The sequence below is a fragment of the Dicentrarchus labrax genome, unplaced genomic scaffold (assembly GCF_905237075.1).
Source record: "Dicentrarchus labrax unplaced genomic scaffold, dlabrax2021, whole genome shotgun sequence".
NCBI classification, from domain to species: Eukaryota; Metazoa; Chordata; class Actinopteri; family Moronidae; genus Dicentrarchus; species Dicentrarchus labrax.
In genome coordinates, this window is record NW_026136723.1 from 23,984,924 (window position 1) to 24,007,294 (window position 22,371).

General features: G+C 39.9%; 3 protein-coding genes across 4 annotated transcripts; all 3 read left to right on the plus strand.

Annotated features, from left to right (window-relative positions):
* The first annotated feature begins 117 nt into the window (after window positions 1-117).
* On the plus strand, window positions 118-8,749 carry usf2 (upstream transcription factor 2, c-fos interacting). Of its 2 annotated transcripts, XM_051391540.1 has the most exons (11): window positions 118-266; window positions 1,037-1,080; window positions 1,314-1,429; window positions 2,790-2,909; window positions 3,648-3,804; window positions 4,566-4,653; window positions 4,969-5,013; window positions 5,479-5,537; window positions 5,738-5,829; window positions 6,205-6,333; window positions 7,283-8,749. In XM_051391540.1, exons 1-11 carry the CDS (start codon window positions 229-231, stop codon window positions 7,370-7,372), a joined length of 978 nt encoding a protein of 325 aa, XP_051247500.1. In that variant the 5' UTR covers window positions 118-228; the 3' UTR covers window positions 7,373-8,749. The 2 variants fall into 2 exon arrangements, with proteins under 2 accessions (XP_051247500.1, XP_051247501.1); XM_051391541.1 differs by lacking the exon at window positions 4,969-5,013.
* Window positions 8,750-9,028: 279 nt separating this feature from the next.
* Window positions 9,029-15,919, plus strand: tekt2 (tektin 2 (testicular)). The gene is made up of 10 exons (XM_051391529.1): window positions 9,029-9,121; window positions 10,427-10,586; window positions 10,708-10,833; window positions 10,947-11,152; window positions 11,229-11,372; window positions 11,600-11,714; window positions 12,376-12,483; window positions 12,632-12,775; window positions 12,883-12,962; window positions 13,328-15,919. The coding sequence occupies exons 2-10, from the start codon at window positions 10,431-10,433 to the stop codon at window positions 13,530-13,532; spliced, it is 1,284 nt and encodes a 427-aa protein (XP_051247489.1). The 5' UTR covers window positions 9,029-9,121; window positions 10,427-10,430; the 3' UTR covers window positions 13,533-15,919.
* Window positions 15,920-16,062: 143 nt separating this feature from the next.
* On the plus strand, window positions 16,063-19,337 carry si:dkey-211g8.9 (free fatty acid receptor 3). Its single transcript, XM_051391538.1, has one exon. The coding sequence runs from the start codon at window positions 16,757-16,759 to the stop codon at window positions 17,756-17,758; it is 1,002 nt and encodes a 333-aa protein (XP_051247498.1). The 5' UTR covers window positions 16,063-16,756; the 3' UTR covers window positions 17,759-19,337.
* The last annotated feature ends 3,034 nt before the right edge of the window (window positions 19,338-22,371 follow it).

Here is a 22,371-nt window from a genome sequence, read left to right on the forward strand (position 1 = left end):
ACTGTTTTCTGTTTTCTCTTTTTTTTTTTTTTTTGGTTTTCCGCACAGACGCAGACGGCTCCGTCCTGTTCGGCAGCGGCCTCCATTTTAGCTCCTTGCCCGGTCGGTGCCTCACGTGTCCTGGACTGTCTTCCTCACATGACCCGTGTGTTTGTCCCCGTGATCAGCGCTTCCATCTCCGTAAATCAGTGTCGTTGAATATCGGCGTTTTACACCCGCAAAACCTTCATGGATATGCTGGAGCAGAGTCTGGACAGCTCGGCGAGGTGAGAGGCTGCTGCCCGCTTCCTGCTCAACCATGGCTCCGACCACGGGCCTAAAACCCGATTTCTCCTCGCAACGCAATGCTGTTAATAACCTGCATGATCCTGATACTTTTAATATTCGTGCATTGTGTGGTTTTGTTGGGTTTTTTTTTTTAACCTCCTCTGGTTGAATGAGCGGCAGTGCAGCCTGCTGGGATGATGAGTTTCTGCATCCATTAAGACATTTTCAGCAGAATTTGTGCGCCCTTTTTTTTTTTTTTTGTATATGTGTAACATCACGATTGCTGTTTTATTTACTTGCCAAGAAAGACAAATGCAGAGCAGTTGGTTGTGACTATTTTTCGGGGTTGCATCTAATAACACTGTGCTGTTGTTGTACCTGATGCAGCTCTTTTAAGGTTTAAATGCTTAAATCTAACTAGGAGGGGCGGTGTTAGGAGTATTATAGTTATTTGTGAAGTTTGTCTCGCCCTGTGCAGCTAATCAAACCACTCAAACTGAAGTTTTAATTCTCAAGAAACTGTGATTTCCCTCCTAGAAGTTGTAGAAAACATGATTTCTGTCTCGCTTGCACGCCAGTTATCTCTCACTTTTATTTATATCTTATTTATAGCCCCCTCATGCGACCACCTGGGGGCGCCCCTCACCCACAACTGCCTATAAGACCTCGCTCAATACATTGATGATAAATAATGATCTTATTTCTGAGAAATGTGCATGTTGGGTTCAGCTTGAAATTGACTCATTGACATTTTTTTTTTGGTTTTCAGTCACGACAAACAGGAAACAGAAGAAGTGGTGCAGTTACAGGAAGGTGGGAGTCTCATTTCGTATAATCCTGACAAGTGAAGCAAATAATCTGCTTCTGTTCTAAAAGCAGAATCTGTGATGCAAAGTCAGGTTTTGCTTTCTTTAAGACGCATTTTAAGAGATCTTGAACAAACGTACTTTGTGTGTCTGCTGCAGAAATGTATCCACTCATATCTGTATTTTCCAGATTTGAAACATGTTGACCTGTGTGTGTTTGTGTTTGTGTGTGTGTTGCAGGAGAGACGGTGGGGACGGAGGAGCAGACTGCAGTGACCATCACTGGTGTCCCGCAGGCTGCGTTCGCTGACCACAATGTTCAGTACCAGTTCCGCACAGAGAACAGCGGAGGACAGGTGAGCACGGAGAACCTCTCTTCTGCACAGCAAGTGTGTTCGTCGTGGTAGCTAAGCACATCCAGGAAGTTTAGTTAAGATAAAGATCTATTTTTTGAGACAGGACTGCAAAATGCACAGTTCAGGCACATTAAGCAGTTATCACACACACTGATAGTATTCACAGATATCACTTAGTAGAAACTTCAGAGGAAGGAACAGAAAATATATTTCATGGAGATAGGCGTATGCTCATTTCTTCCTCCTGCTAAATGCACTTATTATTAAGTATTAAAAATGTGTTCAGTGTTTTGTTTCTGGTGGCAAAACAAGATCCTTTACTGCTGCAAAATGCACTTAAATTGTCTCGTTTATAAAGTGAGTGTAGATTCTGTAAGAAGGAGATGGGCTCTCCAAACTGCCTCTACTGTGAGGGGGAAAAATGAAAGCTTGTTAACCTAAATGCATTTATTTAGTTTCATTTATAAAGTATTTAAAGTGTGTACATTGCTTGTATTTAATTTTTCCTCAATGCACAAATTTTCGCTCATAAAGTGATTTTTTTTTTTATGAGAGGAAAAAAAACCTAAATGCCTTTATTTTGATTAATTTATAAGGTATTTTAAATGTATAGAAATATGACGTGCTGCAGAAATAGCAGTAAAAAAGGACAGAAATGTTGATTTATGAATTGGGTGGCCATGAACTGTCATTTCTGAAAAGTGGGCGCCCCCCCCAAAAAAAGGGGAAACACTGGTTTAAACCATCCCTTACACTTTAACTCTTGTGTGTTTTGAAAGGCTAGAAAGGAGAAATCCTCAGTATTGCTTTTACCACAGCAAAGCCGTGTCTAGTTATCGATGCTGAGCTAAGATTGGACTATCGCTGTTCGGTAGAAGTGTTCAACTAACGGTTAATTTAAATCCAGCGTGCTGTTGGATGAAGGCTAATGTATTAGGATGACACATACATTATAAACTGCACATTATTCTTAGACGTGTTCGCAGCAGGTTATTTTGTGGTGGTTGATTTGAATTCTGGAAATAACCACAAACCCAAAGTGTTGTAGGGAAACAGATGAGACAGATGATAACACCTGATAACGATTTCTGGTGCTCGAGAAGCTTAGGAAAACAAAATGAGCAGTTCCTGGTGTAAAGGTTAGGTGAAACAGACAGAGGATGAGTGTGGTGTGAAGGTAAATGTCAAAAACTGTGTGCTGAGGTGAAGTTGGCTGTTTCTTGTCCTGGTTTCACTTCACACAACACACATAAAACGTTTAAAGATCACCAAGATCACACCTCGGTTTCAGTTTTCTTTTAAACAATTGCTTTAGTTATAGTTTTCTTTTTTTAAACTTAACTCTTTGCTCTGTCCTCAGGTGACCTATCGTGTGGTTCAGGTAACAGACGATCAGTTAGAAGCAACAGCTGACGGGACTGGAGCCGTCAGCGTCGTCTCTACCGCAGCGTTTGCTGGAGCCCCTCAGGCGGTGGCACAGGTGAGTAACCATACTGTGAAACTACTACAAAGACACACACAGCAGGGATGCCCCAATCCGATCTCAGTAATCCGTATCGGCACCGATCAAGGCGATCAAAGCTTTACTTATTTGATCCTATCTTTTGTTTTACGTCAGCTGTCACACAGCTGTCATTAGTCACAAAGCTTTCATGCACGGCCATCATCAACTGTCTCTACTGTCTGCCTCTCCACTCTGAGCTCTGTGTGAGAGAGCAGAGACAGTGGTAGAGAGCCAACACAACCACACTCAACGTGTCACTGCAAGTGCAACAAAAGCCCTGCAAACAAATTAATTCATGTAGTCCATGCAAAAGATGTGGAGAGGATGGAAATAAACACTAAACAGAATACAGACCGTTCATTCAGGACAAGGCTGCACCAAACACTGGAGAGAGAAACTCCCTCCAGACAGCGAGCAGACCAGAAACATAACAGAGGGTTTGTTATTTTATACTTTATAGTCTTAACAGCTTGGGTGCATGCATTTTTTTCCTTGATGCAATGCAGAGCTATTCAATTGTCAAGCATACATTGGACTGACTTTAATGTACGCGTGCAATATGCTCTGTGTTATCTAAAGAAAGTATCAGATCGGCAGATAATCAATATTAAATGACTCAGATCGGGACTTCCCTAAAACACACACACTCTTACTGTATACTATATTAGTTGTTAACCGGTTGAACAACTTGTCCCTTACTCTCCCTTCTTCCAGGCTGTCATACAGAACCCGTTCAGCAATGGGGGCAGTCCTGGCGGCGAGACTGTGGGAGGAGAGACGCGTTTCGCTTATTTCCCCGCCGCCACCGTCAGCGATGGAACAGCCGTGTCGGTGCAGGCCACCACCGACCCAACGATCACCCAGGCAGGAGGTGAGAAAACAGCATTCGCACCTCTTCAAGATCATCTGGGGGGAGAAAAGTGACACTTTGTCTTAGATGAAAATGAATGATTAAAATGAGGGACAGGACAGAATTCAAATATCGTATCGCGACATTTTGTTTTGTTATATTCTCTCAAACACTATTGGCTTTTGTGACTGAACTCCTAACCGTTAGATGGCTGATGTTGTTCAATGTTACGGGGACTTTTTGCTCAGATTTTATGCATGGTGTGGACAGTTTTCCAACATATCATCATATCATGCTCACAATATTGCAGTATGTCACAATATATTGTATATATTTATAATGCATTGAATTGTAACGCCAGACTCTTGCCACTCAGGTGGTAAAGCGGATCAGAGAGTCCCTGGAACCCCCCATAGTATCGACAAATAGTTTATTTTTCTCTTTCTCCATACATGTATTATTAACATTTCCAGTTGGTTCATTATCACTATAATATTATTATTATTTATTATTATATAAATTATTATTATCCCAAGCTAAGAATAAAAATGTGTCATAACAAATTCCCTCCGAAACACCCATTTTACCTGCAGTAACTGCGTTTACGTCACAGTCATTATTGCTATCAAGACTTTTCATCATCTTCTTTTCACTTTTCTTGTCTTTGTGTATTTTATTCCTGCTTATCAGTGTTGTATTTGTAAAGTCACTACTGTTATTTTTTCGGCTGTTAGTCCATTTCCCATATTTTAGTCTTCCGTCAACTGTCTCCTAAACTCCAGGTCAGTTTTATGTGATGATGAGCCCCCCTGAGGTACTACAGACGGCGGCTCCTCGCACCATCGCACCGCGCACGCACACCTACACTGCGTGAGTATAACTAAACACTTCCCCACATATCCATCCCATCCCTGAAGTTACCAAATCACCATATCTCTCTCTTCCCCCCAACGTGTTTGGCCGACTTCTCACCTCCCCATTTTCTCACCCCTTTCCCTGTAACTTCACAGTGGATCGGATGTTCTTTATCTCTTCCTTCCCTTTTTGGAATGATTCGTTTTTTTTTTTGTCATTGTGTGTACAAATGAAGATACAAAAATAAAGAAAAAAGAAATTCTATATCCATCATTTAAAACCTCCAACATCTGAAAACCACACTCTGTCCTACTTACCTGCCATCCCCAGAGACCTTGGTGAAAGCGAGATGTTGCAGCATGGCAGTTCAAACTGGTGAGAAGAACTTTCACATACGCCCCCACCCTGCCCCCATCATGTGTTGTAGAGACAGACGTTTGGCGGATCACTAATCAGTCATTAGCAACTTGTGTATTGTGAATTGTATGTTGACAGTCATAGGATGTTGCTAGCTTAAAGCTGTTAACTAAACCTGAGTCCCGTTGTCACAAATAAGGCTAATAGCACATTGTATATCTTAATTCAGTGGTGGGATCCCACAAAACTTTGCCCTTCAGAGGACCTGAAGGTTCAGCTGTGCCTAAACTAATGGTGCATGTGGGTACTCCTCGTCAACCAGCCAATTAATAAATTAATAGTAATAATAATAATAATAGCTAAAGGCCAAAAATGTGTGGATTTTCTTTGTTAACTGGGTTCTAGTTCAGGTGTGTAATGTTGAAAATCTGACATTTTATTCATAGTTTCGTTGTTAAATGTTGTTTTGCTGTGTCTTTACAGGAAGGTGGAGGGTCCACGGGCGCCCAGAGATGAGAGGCGAAGAGCACAGCACAATGAAGGTATGTGGCCATCGCTGTCAGGAGTGTTTGAAACTATTCTGTCTTTGTAGTGATATGTTGACGTGTGTGTATATAGGTCCTGAAAGTTTTTAGTTTGAAAGGAACTTAAAGAGTTTCCTGTTTTTAAAAAAAAAAAAAAACTAAATATATACGAACTGCAGCTTGGTGGTTAGAAAATTAAAACATTTCTTTCTTTGCAGTGGAGAGAAGAAGAAGAGATAAGATTAACAACTGGATTGTCACACTTTCAAAAATCATCCCCGACTGCAGCGTAGACAGCAGAACTGGAGCGGTGAGTGCTGCCTTCAAAATAATATTATTATAGTATTATAAGTGTGTAAAATGGTGTCAGATGGCTGTACATTAAAAACACTAAGTCGTATAAATCTGTCAGGGTTTTTTTTTAGGTCACACTGCTGTAAATGTATGCATGTTTAAGCATCCAGCCCTTATAAACTTGACCTCTTCCATACTTGAATCGGTGCACTCTCTGTCTTTTCCCCTAATGCTTGCTTCTGGCATAACTGACGCTGACAGTCAGACCGAAAAGTTTTCGTAACCACTCTCTAACCAGACTCTCAGTCTCGGTCGTAACGAGTTTCTATTAAGTAGTATTTGTAAGAAAGTATTTGGTCTTTTAACAGCTCAATGTGCTGTAATTTCTCAGAGTAAAGGCGGCATCCTGTCCAAAGCCTGCGACTACATCCGAGAGCTGCGGCAGAGTAACCAGCGACTGCAGGAGAGTTACAAAGAGGTGGAGCGGGTCGAGATGGACAACGAGCTGCTTAGACAACAGGTTAACTTCCCATTTAAACCTGTCGAGCCTTGAGTGCAGTTGAATGTACATGTCTAACCTTCTATTTTGTGTGATAGAAACAGAACTCTTGAGATGGCATGTGAGCATAAGGTTGTCGATGTTATTTGTCGTATAAGTAGAGAAAACATCTCGGCAGGTAACAACCCGTTCAAATCCAACGTAAAATAACCAATAACTAAAGATTAACCTTACCATATATATCATACATCTTAAAGCAAGCTTGTGTTACATTTGGATGAAGCATTAGCAAATTCTTCCCTTTAAATGCTATGAACGTTCGCTAATTTTAGCTCGATATTGCACGGCAACTGACTCGCTTAACTGACTTCTTATGGTGCTTTTAAGTTACGTGTTAGGATACATCGCAGATTTATATTTCAGTTACTTACCCCAAAACTTCCAATAAAAGCAGGGTCCCAAAATAGAGGCAGGTCTCCTTTACAAGCCTAGTGTGGATATTATAGAAATTATCTCAATGTATTAAACCTCTTAAACCCACCGGGCTGCCCACTTGAGGGGGGTGTTCAGTGATTTAAATAAATGAAATGCAAATAAATGCCCGGGCTATTATTATAAGTTTTACAGTAAATCACAAAAATAAGACAGGAGTAAAACACACACCGTAATTTCCAGTTTCTTTTATTTTTCTTATTTTTCTTTTTCTTTTCTTTTTTTAACTTTTATCTCATAAGACATGTACACTGTATAACTCAAATAATCTTGGAAAATATAGGAAAATACAATGTGCCAGTATACTGTTATTACCCCACTGTGTCATTATCACATTGTTACATAGACACACAATGACGTGTTTACTAATGTTGTACTTTCCAATGACAAAAGTGAGTGAAACTAAGCTCACTTTATATACATATATATGTCTTTTTATATGTATTTTTCAGTGTCCAATTATCTTTTATTCTTCTAGATTGAGGAACTGAAGAACGATAATGCACTCCTTCGAGCACAGCTACAGCAGCACGGCGTAGAAATCAATGGGGATGCAACACCACAGTGATTGTGGACTTGGACACATGTAACATCACAAACACAATGTCGCATCCTCCCACCCACCTGAACAATACCAGGAAAGGAATAACAGTGAGAGACAAAATTGGACCACAAAAACACGAGCTGGGCTTGAAGATAAACCCTGAGGGACTACAAAGTGAAAACCCCTCCTCCACCTCCACCTCTTCGAAGGCTGAACGCTCTGAAATCCGTTAACTGTGTAGCTAACTGAACCTCTCACCTCTGCTTCAAGGAAAACAACCTCTGCACAGCACCGCCACGCTTGCACCAAACTTTCTTTTTACTTTAAATTATGAACCTGCCACTGAAAATTTACTCTGATTTCACCTTTTTACCGCAAACGTGTTCCTTTTTAATTTTAATTTTATTTTTATTTTTTGTCGTCATTCGCTGTGTTTGAAACTACTAAATGTGACATGAATGATAGTTCCCATTTACTTTTTAATTTATTAGTCTTTAAGGAATGTGTACACGTAAAAGAAAAGCTGATCTCTGAATTCACTCTTTCTCCAGTAACAAACAAATAATGGGCAGATCAAATATTTTGAGCATGCCCATCACTGCTACTAAGGATTGTTTTACAGATGTGGATCGTGGGTATATTTAGTTGATCTGTGTGCAATTTGGGGCAACTTTTGTCAATTTTTGCCTCTTTACACTGACACTCCAAGCACCGGGCAGAGCTCACAAACTTTATAAACACAGTCCAATATCAGTAAACTAATACTTTTTTCTGACAGTCAACGTAAAAAAAGCAGCTTTGATAGCACAGGCATGGAGGTTTTATTTTTAGTGCAAGGCCTTAATAGAAGCCTGTTGGAGAATCTAGGTGTTAACATAGCTCAGGTAATTGGGATAGTGCACTGGCAAGTGGTTCCCAAACTCAATGAAGTCTTTACATTATGGAGTTTAGAGCTCTGTTGTGTCCCCATTAGGTGCAATGTACAGATAAGAGTATGAAGATGATTTTTAACGGGCATTAAAATATAGTTTGTATATCTGCTTAATAGGTCACTGGTGTAATGCACTGAAATAGAGGTTCAGTCATGAGAGGTCTTGTTTGAGACCGGCCTCTGTACGGCCCCCTAGTCCTGCTGCATTTAGGTGGACACCTGAGGTGGCTTCTTTTTTTTTTTTTTCTTTGCAATATTCCCTAAATCTTTAAAACTTTTGGGAACCGTCGCTGCTGACAGAAGACCACAAAACAACCACGGTCAGGAATGTGCTGAGGGTAGTTAATGCGAGTGATGATAGTTGTAACTAACCAGCTTTTGTCTACACTGAAAGTCACCACAGCATGGAAATATAACCACTGGCATGACTAATTCTGATACTACAATAAAACAGAAGTGTTTATACCTGAGTGCTGTTTATCACAGACATTTTTGTGCATTTCAAAGTTGCCTTTGAGCAGCAAGTTGGAGGTCAAATTAAGCTATTTTTATTTTCTGTTTTTCCGTTAAAATATATTTAAATCGTTTGTTAAATATGAAGGAAATGTAAAATAACATTTAATACGAGGTTGTTCTACCTTCTTGAAGTTCCCCGTTGGCTGATGATGTCACAGGATCCCAACCGACATTTAAACGTCACGAACGTCGCCAAACTGCTATTTTAATTATTAAAAATAGTTTCAGTGGAACGTTGTGTCAGGCCCGTTGCCTGGAGACGGCTCGAGTAGTTGTTGCTATAGGAAACCAGCACGCGCCGACTATCTGAACGTTCTAGAATTCTGGTGAGTAAAATTCAAGAGAAAGAACTTAATGAGATCTTTTTTTTTTTTTTTTGTTAAATGTCGCGGTATTTGAGATTTCGAGCTTTGTTTACGGCAACAATAACTAATATGAGGGGCTTCGTGTTTTTGGGAGTAACCGTAGCGACACTTTATGGCCTTGTCACTTCGAAAGGCTGAAAATACCGTAGAAGTCAATGAGCTATTCAGTGACAATGTTTCTCATTTTTTTGTGTTTAAAACTCTAATTCATCCCGATTTTTTTTTTTTAGTGTTAGTTGCTGGTTTTACTGGTTCGCTCGTCCACATTCCTTCATAAAGTCTGCCCTCATGTTAATATAACTGTTATATGTCATTACAAGTTCCATTTCCGTCCACCAGCGTCCTACTAGCAGACATCAAATTAATGCTGCATGCAAACATATGCTTGGTTAAATATACATACCGTAAACTACATGCATGCAATGGTAACACAACACTAACGTTTTAGTCACTTAAAAATTGTGTTATACAAAATTAAATTATTATATTCAATGATACAGTGAAGAAGCCGAGGTGGTAGCTACTAATTCTAACTACTTATTAAACAGTAGGGTTTAACTGTAATAATGCATTTTGAGTCAGTCATGTGCTATGTAAAAACTTATTCTGCAAATTAACTGATTAACTACTGTAGTCACCAAGTAGTGCACCAAACAATAGAATATAAAATATTATAAGAACTGTAGTGATAAAATCTCACTCATATATATGTGTGTGTGTATATATATATATATATATATATATATATATATATGTGTGTATATATATATATATATTATATATAATATATATATATATATATATATATATATATATATATATATATATGTGTGTGTATATATACACATATATGAGTGTGTGTGTGTTGTATGTATGTATGTATGTATGTATATATATATATACATACATACGCATTACATTTCCTTCGTTGTTTCGGGTGATTCAGAGGAAATGATGTGATCTCAGTTTTACTGTCAAGGGTCAATATAAACTCTTTCCTCTCTTTAAAGGAGTATTATGATTTAGTAAACTCAGTTATTCGTAATATTTGAAAGCAGGTGTGTGTTAAATGGATATTGGCTACCAATGGGGATTCTGCTTCATCATCTCTCACTGCTGTATATAGTAGCTCTGTTGGCTCTGTTGGCTCTGTCTGTGTTTACTGTGAAACTCAATGGTATCAATATGCTTCTGCGAGAGTGTCACTCTGCACATTTAACTGTACTTGGCAAATACAGTGATTGGGTTATTTATTGACTGCAACAGAAGGATGTCTGCACTTCCTGCAAAGCCCGGCCTGCGCCACAGTGTATCAGAGTGGCACAGCAACAACCACCAGCTGTCTGCCACGGCACAACACGAGCGACATGTTTCTAATGTGGTCCGGCAGGAAGGGAGGTCACTACGCAACGAGACCAACTGTAAGGTGGGTTCTTGTTTGTGAGGGATGTCTACCAGAAAGCTAAACACATCTGTCACATTCTGCAGGATGATGAATATTTCATAACAGCCTCCCATTTTCATTTTCTTACACCTTTTCTCTGCAGACGACCTGGGATGAAAACGACACCTCTCGCAGGTTGAGTGACAGGATTTGGGATGTTGCCCGTTGGAAAGAGGCATTAGAAACCTGTGCACAGAAAGTGGATGAAGAGATGGAGGCTCTGACCCTGGTGATTTGTCCAAAAACCTCTAAAACAACTGAAAGTTTTACTTAAAACAGAATTTATTTAAGGCTTTATACTCTTATACCTGTGTGACTTTACCTTGATGTGTGTTGGGACAGTCTAAAGAGCAAACCGAGCAGGCCCTGGCTGCTACTGCCGTTCCTCTGGAGGTCAGCAGCGAGTGCTTGACACTGAGGGACGGACGGCGAGGGTACGAGCTTGTCGTCGACCCCGTACACGAGCAGCTGAAAACCGAAGTGGAGCTGATTGAAAGAGTGCAGCAAGATCTGCAGCAGCACATAGACAAGGCCTTTGAGCAGCTGTGGTAAGGGACGCTATGGTGTGATGCATTTTCTTTTATTGCTTTTTGTTTGACCACCTTTCTTTGTTTTTGCTCCCAGTGTTTTGCAGGAGGCTCGACACCAGCTGACTGCTGACCTCCAGAACAAGATGGACGCCCTGGACATTGACATGTCCTGTCTCTCGCTTACAATAACGTCACCTCAGATCTCCCTGAAGACCAATCCAACTCGCATACCATCAGGGTTTACAACATTTTACATCTAAATATGAATTGTTTTGCCAAAGCTCAAAAAAGTTAATCTGATTTATGGGATTTTTACTCATAATTGCAAAATTCCTCTTTTTTTATACAATATCTCCTGGTGTAATCTTTTAAGCAGAATAAACTAGAATAATGCTTCCTTTCTCAGCTTTCCTAGTAAACTCCTGCCTCATTAAGAAAAATGCACAAATGTCTTCTTTGTTGTAGTTCCTCCACCCCCCAGGAGTGGGTCCAGTTCAGCCAGTATAATGTGGCTCGAGCCCAGGAGGCCATGCAGGTGTCCCAGCAAATGAGGGAGGATATGAGTCTCACCAGAGCCCAGGTGTGTTTGATGTAACTACACCTGCATGTGTAGTATTTGTAGTGCAAATTTAAGGCACGTACGATGCAGGTAACAGGTTACTTTAGCTCATGACTGAATGAAACACAAACATCAAAGCAGGGGCTCTTAAAGCAGTGGTTCCCAACCTGAGGGTCGGGACCTTCACTAGGGGTTGCCAAAGCGTCATGGGGGGGTGCCGCAAGGTCTTCTTGATTTCGAGGGGTGGAAGAAAACTTTGTCCAATAGAACAATGGCCAAACATCAGGGACAAGAAAACACTGAATTTGTCAAAAAAAGAAGTCTGTTAGGTCTTTTATTTAAAAAAATACATAATACAGACAAATAATTGTATTAAAAGTTCCCTAAAGAGGAAATAATCTGCTCAAAATTCATCCAAATCAAACTTCTTTCAGTTACTGAGTTCACTATTTGGATTAATTAGTTTTTTTTTAACAGTTTTTAACATAATATGAAACGTCCATAAAATATATAATTTAAAATGGTCATTAGTTTACCAACTGATAGAAAAGGGCTCCCTTAAGGAATCACTGTCACTAGTCTGGGAATGTTGTGCATCAATCTTGTTCTCATTTTTTCTGTGGCCACAGTGTAAGATATGGTGCATTCGCAATAATTTCCTTCTCTATTCTCTGTTTCTTAGCTGCAGAATGAGTTGGACATTCAGCGCAGGGCCACAGAGTTTGCTCTCCGTAAGCGTAATCACCATGAAGAGCAGGCCCGCGACGAGCTGGAGTGGCAAATAAGAAATGTAAGATATCCAATATCCAATTAAAATAACAGGTTTGTATGGTTTGTGGATTGTGGATACATCAGTTTAAATCCAGCCAACCTCCTAGTAACTAAGTGTTTAAGCTTTATAGTGAAGTTTGTCTGACTGTGTGTCCATCTGTCTGTAGACTGAAGATGAAATGGCAGAAATGGAGAGTGACATCCACGGGCTAGATGCAGATCTGCAGGCGAAAACAGCCTCCCTGAAACTAGCTCACACCCGACTAGAGAACAGGACCAACAGACCTGGGATGGACCGGTGCAGAGACGAGGTTTAAATAAAGCACATACATCGAATATAGAATATTATTATTATGTTTTGAAAGGCTCCTTAAGAGGCTTCGTCCTGTTTGATCTGTTGCTTCCTGTTTGTTTGCAGGTGCAGCACGGCCTCGTAGATGAAGTCCATCAGCTGGAGGCCACAATCACGGCTCTGAAACAGAAGCTTTCTGAGGCTCAGTGAGTCACAGTTTTGCTACTATGATCATCAAGTCGAGCTAATAGTTTATTTTATTACTTTATTGTATTTATTTGCACATACACGGAAGTCAAACATCACATTCAAACAGGAACATTCAGTCATTAGGGAGTGTTATATATATCTATAATGCTCATTTAGGAATGTTTTATATGCACATAATGATGTTTTAAACCCAGCAAATAAAAGCAATAAGAAGCCACAAAAGTAAATAGTAGAAATAATTCAAAATAGAGGTTACAGGCCTACAGTTAAAATGAACAAATAATAGTTTTGAGTAATACCAGAAAGTAAAGAAATCTCTTTAAAACTTTCATCCCTGCTCCCGTCCCATACTCACTCTCAGGCACTCCCTGCAGAAGATGAAGCTCCATCACAGCCGCATGTTGCAGGATCTTTCCAGAAAACAAGAAGCTCTGTCTCTGGAACAACGGAGCATGAACACCCGTACCCGCCTCGCGTCCCCCTCCTGCACTGATAAAACCCCGGTGCTGCTGGTTCCACTCACAAACTCCAGCGGGAGGAGCAACCTGCAGCTGCTGGCTCAGTAAGACGATGGCAGTATCCAGATTGTTAAAGGGGAAAGGATTAACAAATATATATTAGGATGATTCATTAATTTTTAGCTTTAACTTCATGTTTTTAACTCTGCAGTCGCAAACGAGCAATGGACATCACACTAAAATGTTCTGTTCATACTTAATAGTAATTAATCATCCCCATGAGAACAAAACAATTATGTTTTATTTATTTGTTTCAACAAAAACTGTCATTATAAAATACTCTCCTTTTTTGTGTGGTTAATTTGCTTTTAGTTGTGTTGTGTTAAATAATCAATTAGGTACTTTACCTGTTTAAGATGTAGATTTTAAGCTTGTTTAATGGAGTCTTAACTAAACATTTAGTCATGAAGATATTTCTGACATCTGAATGTATTTTATGCGTTTGAGTTTTTGTTTTTGTTTTTATAATTTAGTGATTGCACATAAAAGTTCACGTTCATGTCCGGTAGGGTCATTGCTTTCATCAACCATTAGCTTTAATGGCTTTGTTTGTCCTCGTCATAGTGTTTGATCAACTGACGCTGTTTGGAGCACGAAGATGTAGATAATGAAGTGAACTTTGACTCATACAGTATACGCGGTTTAGATAAAAAATCTAAAAACAGGCAGTAAACACGGTCCTTCAGACAATAAACCCCCGCCCTCTGAATCTCACCTGACTCAGTTGTAACGTCTTTAAATGGATGTTTTTGTATCAGTTGCAGCAGGATTTAGATAAGAGAGAAAAATCAGTTTTTAAGAAACCGCACAGTCAGTACCATATTGTTAGTTATAGAAAACCTCTTAGGAAATTAGAATAATTGTTCATCGCTAAAGACAAGAACACTTATTATTTCACAATGATCTTTTACTAAACCACATAAGTACAGTGAGCGCTAGAAGGTTGAGATTATGTTGATTGGGGAACATTTGGAAATCAGGAAATGGTTCGACTGACATTACAAACAGTGAGAGGCACCCAGTCTTATTCCTTTAAGTTAAAGTTAAAAGATAATTCACTAGCTAAATAATCTAAGTTGATAAGACGCTCAGCCACTAGGTTTTGTCTACGTTTTTACTTTATGTACAAGTTGAATCATAAAAAATAACGATGCATGATATGGATTCTTTCTCAGCCGATATGATAACTGATAATTAGCTGTTTCTCATGGTCAGTACAGATAAAATAACTAATAAACTCACATGTTTGTGTTTTAAAAAGAAGCTCATAATGTTCACCTGATGGCAAGAAAGGCTAAGATGGATGATATATTATTCTATAGCTCTAATTTAAGCAAATCTAAAGCTCACTATTGTTAACAACAACAACAAACAACAGCTTTGACTCTTCAAATGTTAATTTATGTTTTCTAGTAAAGTATCAAAAAACTACACAAACAAACTGTTTAGCTTTCATGGAGCATAAAACCTATAATTTTACATAAGAATTCAAAAAAAATTGTTATTATTATGGACTGATAATTTATCCATTGGAATTTAATTATCAGGATAATTCATAATAATATAAATCTCCCATTATCGGCCCTGATGGTTATCGTGCATCCCGAGCTGTCCACTCCATAAATTGACTGTTTTAGTTCACCCTCACCACCCTCATAGTGAAACTTTTCGGCCACAGCAGTTTTTAGTGAAAAAGCTTTAAAGGCCCTTTGTACACAACTTGCTCAGCACCAAACAGCACACAGACACAGCTCGTGGCTATCTGGTGAAACATTTAGCAGATAAAGATCCACAAATATTTCCTTCAGGAGTTGGTTTAGGAGACCAAAAACAGAAGTAAAAGAGGTTGAACATCGGGTGGCCAGAAACATGACTCCAAGTTAATGACAATGTTGCTCCGTAACTGTTGGATGTGTCTGTTTTCCTCATTTAAAAGGTAATGATATTGGCCAAAACGTCAGTTATTGCAGGTTTAAGGGTTTGCTTTCTACTCTGGCAAATATACATCGTTCTGAAATGTAGTAGAGATAATGGGATTACTGCCATTCAGCAAAATTAATTATTGAGACAATCCTACCAGTGTCCTTAAAATCCCTAGGTTTTGTGATCCCAGTTCATCTGGAACTAATTAAATGGCCCTCATGTTGGAAATACCCACTGCAACCTCCTGACGTTTCCTGAAAAACAAAAATATGGTGAATGGGGTGAATGAAGGCTGTGTCGATGTCACTTTCACTTCAGCTAATAAATAAGGTAAATATGTAGTCATTACTTTGCAAACATTCATTTCTAGATATCAGAGGAGTAACTACACACATTTGTTTTGAGCAGTGGATCAATAGACTAATCAAACAGCCGTGTTTTCAATGGCTTTTCTCGGAAAAACGCTTCAGGGTATCTGTTATTCTGCTCCAATAAAATGCTTCTGCAACAAGTCCCAGTGATTTTCTGCCCCATTTTCTTCACCAAAAGCCTTTTGCACTGCACACCCACTCTCCTCTCACACTCACTTTCACACATACACACACTAAACAACTCATTCTCGAACCATAAAACTGCGTGAAGCGCCAGAAACAAGTCACCGTTTCCCTAAGCCCAACCCATCCTGTCCTCGCATCGACCATCAACTTCAGCACATTTATGACTTTACTGCCCGGCCCTCCAGTTCATTTAGACAGCCCCAGCTTTAAGGGGATGGCCATGTGCTTCCTGACACGCTGAATTATTCTGAATCATTTCACTTAAGGGCCCAGATGCTACCTGTCTGTTGCCCTCCGCTGAGAGGGCAATTAAGGCAGCCTGGTGCCTGCTAAATGCCCCCTACTTCTGCATGAGCAGATGCGTCTCCTTATCTGCATCTCTGTCATGATGTCGTGTGCACCTCGCCCCCTTCGTGCCCACATGCATCAGCACCTTTGTGGCCAACGCCTCTTTTTTTTTTTCCTTCTTTTTTTTTTTTGCTTGTCTCAGAGATGTTGCCCATGTCTCAGAGCGGAGTCTGAACATGACGGAGGGAGAAACCTGGCACTACAGCAGCTCTCTTGCCAGCTTGGAAAAAGTAAATTGCTGCTACGAATGGAGAATCTGTCTTTTAAAAGATGTGGTTTATAAGCGGAGAAGGCACGAGGAAGACTATTTGGCAAATAATCGGTTTGTTTGGCTGTTTTAGTCGAGACTTTCCTGTCAATTTATCCTTGTCGTGGTAAACGGGAGGCGGTGCTATCTTGGTGCTGGACTTCCCATGTCTCTCAGCTGTGTCCTAAACTGAAGAGATGCAGGTGTCTTTCAAGGAGTGCTTCGCTATCTCCGTCAACATCTTCACCTTTCTGCTGGGCCTTCCCGCCAACCTACTGGTCCTGTTCGTGTATGTGCGCAAGGCCTGCAAGCGCGGCGCCACACCAAATGTGGTCTACGCCCTGAACCTGTGCCTGGCCAACCTGGTGCTTGTGGTCTGGCTGCCAGTCAAGGCTACGGAGACTTTGCTTCAGGACTGGACGCTGCCAACATCCATCTGCCCCATCTACAGCTTCTTCCTCTTCTCCTCGCTGTACGGCAGCTGTCTGTTCATCACCGCTGTGACGGTGGGGCGCTACCTCAGCATCGCATTCCCAATTATCTACAAGAGATACCGCCGTGCTCGACTCTCTTGCTTCATCAGCGTTGCCTTGTGGGCCTTGGTGCTCTTTCACCTCAGTTTCGCCCTGGTGGCTGAAGGAGGGGCTCACTTTGTCTCCAATGAGGGTGAAGCCTCAGCCTGCTACGACCACTTCAACGCCTCCCAGCTGGCTGTTCTGCTGCCTCTACGGCTGGAGATGGCCATCGTCTTGTTTCTTTTGCCTCTGATTGTGACGTCCTTTTGCACGCTGCGCTGCGTTACCCTGGTGTGGCACTCAAATTTGCGCCCTATGGGAAAGAGAAGAGTCCTGACTGTTGCGCTCACCACGCTGGCTGTGTTTGTGGTGTGCAATGCACCCTACAATGCCTCGCACATTGTGGGGTTTGTGTTGAACGACAACGTCAGTTGGAGGACGTACGCTATTCTGACAAGCTCCTTTAATGTTTTCCTGGAGCCCGTGGTGATGCTGATGCTGTCGCCAGCAGTGTCGAGGGGAATCATGGGAAGAATGTGTGGACGGCAAAGCCAGTTCAGCCGGATTGAGGGGTTGCGGCATCAATGTAAAAGCGCTAACGGTGTTGCAAATGTCAGGGCACCGCCTACGCTATCGGAGAAGAGCCAGGCGGAGGCCGAGGTGACTAAAGAAAGTCAGGAGTGAGATCACAGTGGGTGGAGAGTAATCGTGACAAATCCAAAAGGAGAAAAAAAACAGAAACATTCGTGGACAGTCTCATAGAAGCTGTTTGAGTGTGCCTTCAAACAGACCCAGAATATCCACTGCTGTATGGCTCTTTAGCTCCTCCTAACAGACCCACCAATAAATGATCTTGATCAGGGGTTCTCAAACTTTTTCCAGTAATCTTGAACTATTTTTTAAAAGTAGAAAGTTCCCTCTGACTGGCTCAAAACATTTATGGTTGATATGGTCTTGAATAAAAGAGGTACAATACAGCCCAACCTTGTAACTGAAAACTACTTCAAAACGCTTCATTTCAAATGTTTTGAATTCATGGAAAAACAATGTTTTTGTCATCACGCAGTAACACTGAGATGGAAATTAACTGGTTTTGATAAATTGCACTTTTATGTATTTGTTGCACACTTTAATGAGAAATATGGGCTTGTGTCAGATTCATTAATTCTCAGTGGCAGGGAGGCAACTGCACTGATCAAAGTCTTTCCCAGAGGTTTTAGGGCCGTTTATGGACACGACTGCATTGTAAAATGTGAATGTTGAATATAAAATGTGGTTTATTGAACTGACATTTACATTTATTATTTAACTTCTTATAGAAGAAGTATAGTATATTATCTCACCTCGCAGTACTTCAAAGTACAACTCGGAGTACATGTTCCCGTTTGAGAAACACTGATCCAGATAATGTCTCTTCAAGTCATTTCAGGGCAGAATGGTTTAATCAAAGCTATATCGCACCGTATCATCAGACCACAACTTCCTCTTTTTTCTTCATATCAGACGTTTCTAAAGAAAAAAGATGATGAAGATGATGACAAAAGCAGTTTTTTTGTATCCCAATGTAATATCAGTGGTTTTGCTGATGTTTCACACACTGTGAACTGCTGAAGGTTTTGGTAACTATCAGCAGACCTGGAAATCTGGAAGTTTATTGGTCAAGGAAACTGCACATCTGTGAAATGCACATCTTTTTCAAACTCCATAATTCAACAAGTCAGTGATGAACTTTATGTGAGACGGTTAGTTTGGTGGCAAATGGCTCCATCTGGTGTCTGAATGTTCTGGAAAGCTTATGTATAATAAATAAATAATCTCCTGTAGAGTGTTTTTAGACAAGCTGACCTGTGAGCAGATTGTTCCTGTGGCATATTTCTGGACTTAAAATCACAGAATTATATTATATATAGTACTATATACTATACTAAAACTAATTATTGCTGCACTTTAAAAAGGGCCTTGGCTCAATTGTCTCACTGGCACACCTGAATGTGTTCGTAATTGCACCTTTTTCTGCTATAATGAGTCAAAACTGGTCCACTGAGGCAAAAAGGTTCATCATCAATCTGATGTCTGAAGTTAATTAAACATTTATTATTATTATTATTATGTTTGTGCATTAATTGATTGGTTTGTGAATATGTTGATTTGTTTTCTCACTTAAGTCTGTTTACTAGTAAAAATGTCCTTCAAAATAAAGTAATATGTTTACAAGTGTATTGTGTCTTTAAAAAAATAAAGAAACATGTTAGAAGACTTTTAATGAGTATTTGTAACTTCCTGTTTGCTACAACACACAGAGACATCCAGCTGGAGGACGAAGCTGATGAAACCAAATATAAATGGTTTGGAAATAGAAACCAGAACACACCCTACTGTGTCCCACTTTATGTGGGATTGCACAGCATTTTTATCTCTTGTCCCACGTCTCACACGTTAAGACAAGATCATTGTATCTGCTATGCAGATTTAGGCTGAATAAGATGGAAAGTACCTAAGTTCCTTTTTCGCTTTCTGTATTTACTTATAGTGGCCGTTGGGAAAGTTGCATTCAAATAAAATATATTTAAGTCCTTCACATACAGGTGTTAGAAACTAAGGGGCGGAATAGAAATGTTTATTCGTTAGCAAGACTAACTCTCAGCATTGGTAATGTGTCCCACACATACTTTTTCCCACATTTGGTTTGTTGGGATCTGGTCACCTTAGAACGGTGGTTCCCAACCTGAGGGACAGGACCCCCACTAGGGGTCATCACAGCTTCACAGGGGGTCCTGATTCTAAGGGGTGTAAGAAAAATATACACAGTAGGCCGATATCTCAGCATTTGGTTCACTTCTGTGAAGGAAAGTAAATGTCTACTGCAAAATAAATATAAAATAAAGCGTCAGGGAAAGAAAACACTGAATTCTGTTGATTGTTGGAAATTATTAAAAAAAATACATAATACACACAGAGAATTGTATTAAAAGTTACATAAATGGGAAATAATCTGCTCAGAATTCATCCAAATCACTTGTTTTACACAAACTTCTTGCAGTTACTGAGTTCACTGTTTGGGTTAATTGTACAGTTTTTAATATGAAATCAGTTTACTAAATGATATAAAAGGGGTCCTATAAGGAGGAAAGGTTGGGAACACCTGCCCTAGAACACAGTGTGGAAAGCTTTATCAATCACTGTATCTGTGTAGCTAAGGTAAAGCTAAATAAACAATAAAAAACAGTTAAAAAAGGTTTTGTACAAAAAATAGACTTGTTTATGAAGTCTAACTGATTTTGTGTCCGGTGTTAATGTGTTTTTAATGTTCAACCTCCAGCGGTGCAGATCTGCCAGGGATCATTTGGCAGCGTGCCGCAGAGTAATCACAGGTTTGTTGTTGAAAACCTTGTTTTGACTGACAGACAGTATAAAAAGGGGGCTGGTGGGAAGGATTGAGATACAGACTGACTGACAGACTGACTGACAGACTGACAGACTGACAGTGGAGCTGAGTGACTGAACCCACCTGGTTCCCTCGGGGCAGTTTGATCCTCAGTGACAGAGCCTGGCACCAACACCAGTCAGCTGCCAGATGTGGTAACAGGTGAGTCCACAGACTTATAATCTAGCTTTTGATGTATCTGCTGATGTTACTTTATAGTTAATTTTATTTTATTTTAGAGTATCAATGTAAAATAAGTTTTTTTCCCACCATAAATTGACAAAACTTGCAAGAAGGACACATTTGACTCAATTTAGTATCTTTATTTTTTAAGGTTCATGGTTTGATTTGTAAATATTAAATAGTGTTTAAATATTTTCCTTATTATTCAATCACATTTAGAGGTTCCTTGATTGTCTAGAACTGTATTTTCTCATTGTGTTTTCTTTATTTTTATCTTTAATGCAGAACCCCATTACTAAAATACATAATTTATGCTGCATGATCTGATTGTGTTGGGTTTATAAAACGATAAACCATTTCGCTTCCCCTTTAAAGCCACTTCATGTTTCTTTAAGCATTGCTGTGAATACAAAATAAAAGTGGTATCTTTTTTAGTGGGAACCTGCAGTGAACAAACCTGAGTTCTCTGCCCTCTGCTGGGCACCACACACAGATAAAGCCTCCCTCCTCTGTGGTCAGACGCTGTCACTCAGTGGTTTCCAACATTTTTCTATGATTGAGTGGACTGACAACCTCTGACTAGGTGACATATTTTATGTATATTTCATATTATGTTCAATGCATAACAATGACAGTACAGAACAACGAATAAACTGTATAGTTGTGCAGGAAGTTCGTGTGAAATGAGTGATTCGGATGAATTTTTAGATTTTTCCTTATATCTTTATGAACGTTTCTGTCTATATTATGTCTTTTTTTTATTTTTTAACAACCATAAAGACTTAATAGGCTTATTTTTTGACAAATTCAGTGTTTTTTCCCCCCCTGACATTGTTCTGTTAGCAATTTGGTTGTTTTTACTGCGTACTTTGAAGACCCTGTGAGTACAACTTGTGTTCAGGTCTTAAAAATCTTAATCCAAAGTTTTCTTCACAGAAATGAACAAAATGCTCAGCCTTTTATGTATATAAGTTTTCTTACACCCCTTAAATGTCCAGTGTGTAACATTTAGGAGGATCTATTGACAGAAATGGAATATAATATTCACCGGTGTGTTTTCATTAGTGTATAATCACCTGAATATAGGAATCATTGTGTTTTTGTTACCTAAGAATGGGAATATCTACAGATGCAGCAGGTCGCCTTCCGTGGACCGCCAAATTGCTACAATAGGTCTGAAGTTACAAACTAAACGCTGGCTCTTGGCAGGGTCTTTATAGTCACTTTAGTTTCACCTACACACTTCACATTTCATGTTCCCATTCCCAGGTCTTTAAATACAGACACGACTGGTGTTCAGTTAGTTGCAACCTGCAACTTCACTGCTACATGCCACAAAATCCGACACACACTGGTCCTTTAATGGGGTTGTTTTTTCACAAATTCTGTCTTTTTTTCCCCTTGACATCCATTGTTCTGTTAGCTCTGTGGTTGTTTTTACTGCGTACTTTTCTAATGCAGGAGGAGACTGTTTAGCAGAGAGTTAAGTTTGTGTTCAGGTCTTCAAAAGTTTGGATAAAATGTATAAAATTTTAAAAGCTTTCTTACACCCCTTAAAATCAAAAAGGCCTCTCGTCCTCCTTGTGAAGCTTTGGCGACCCCTAGTGAGGGCCCCGACCCCCAGATTGAGAATCACTGCTGTAACTGACGCAAAAAAACACCTGCCCTCTTCGCTTTGTCACTGTCATGT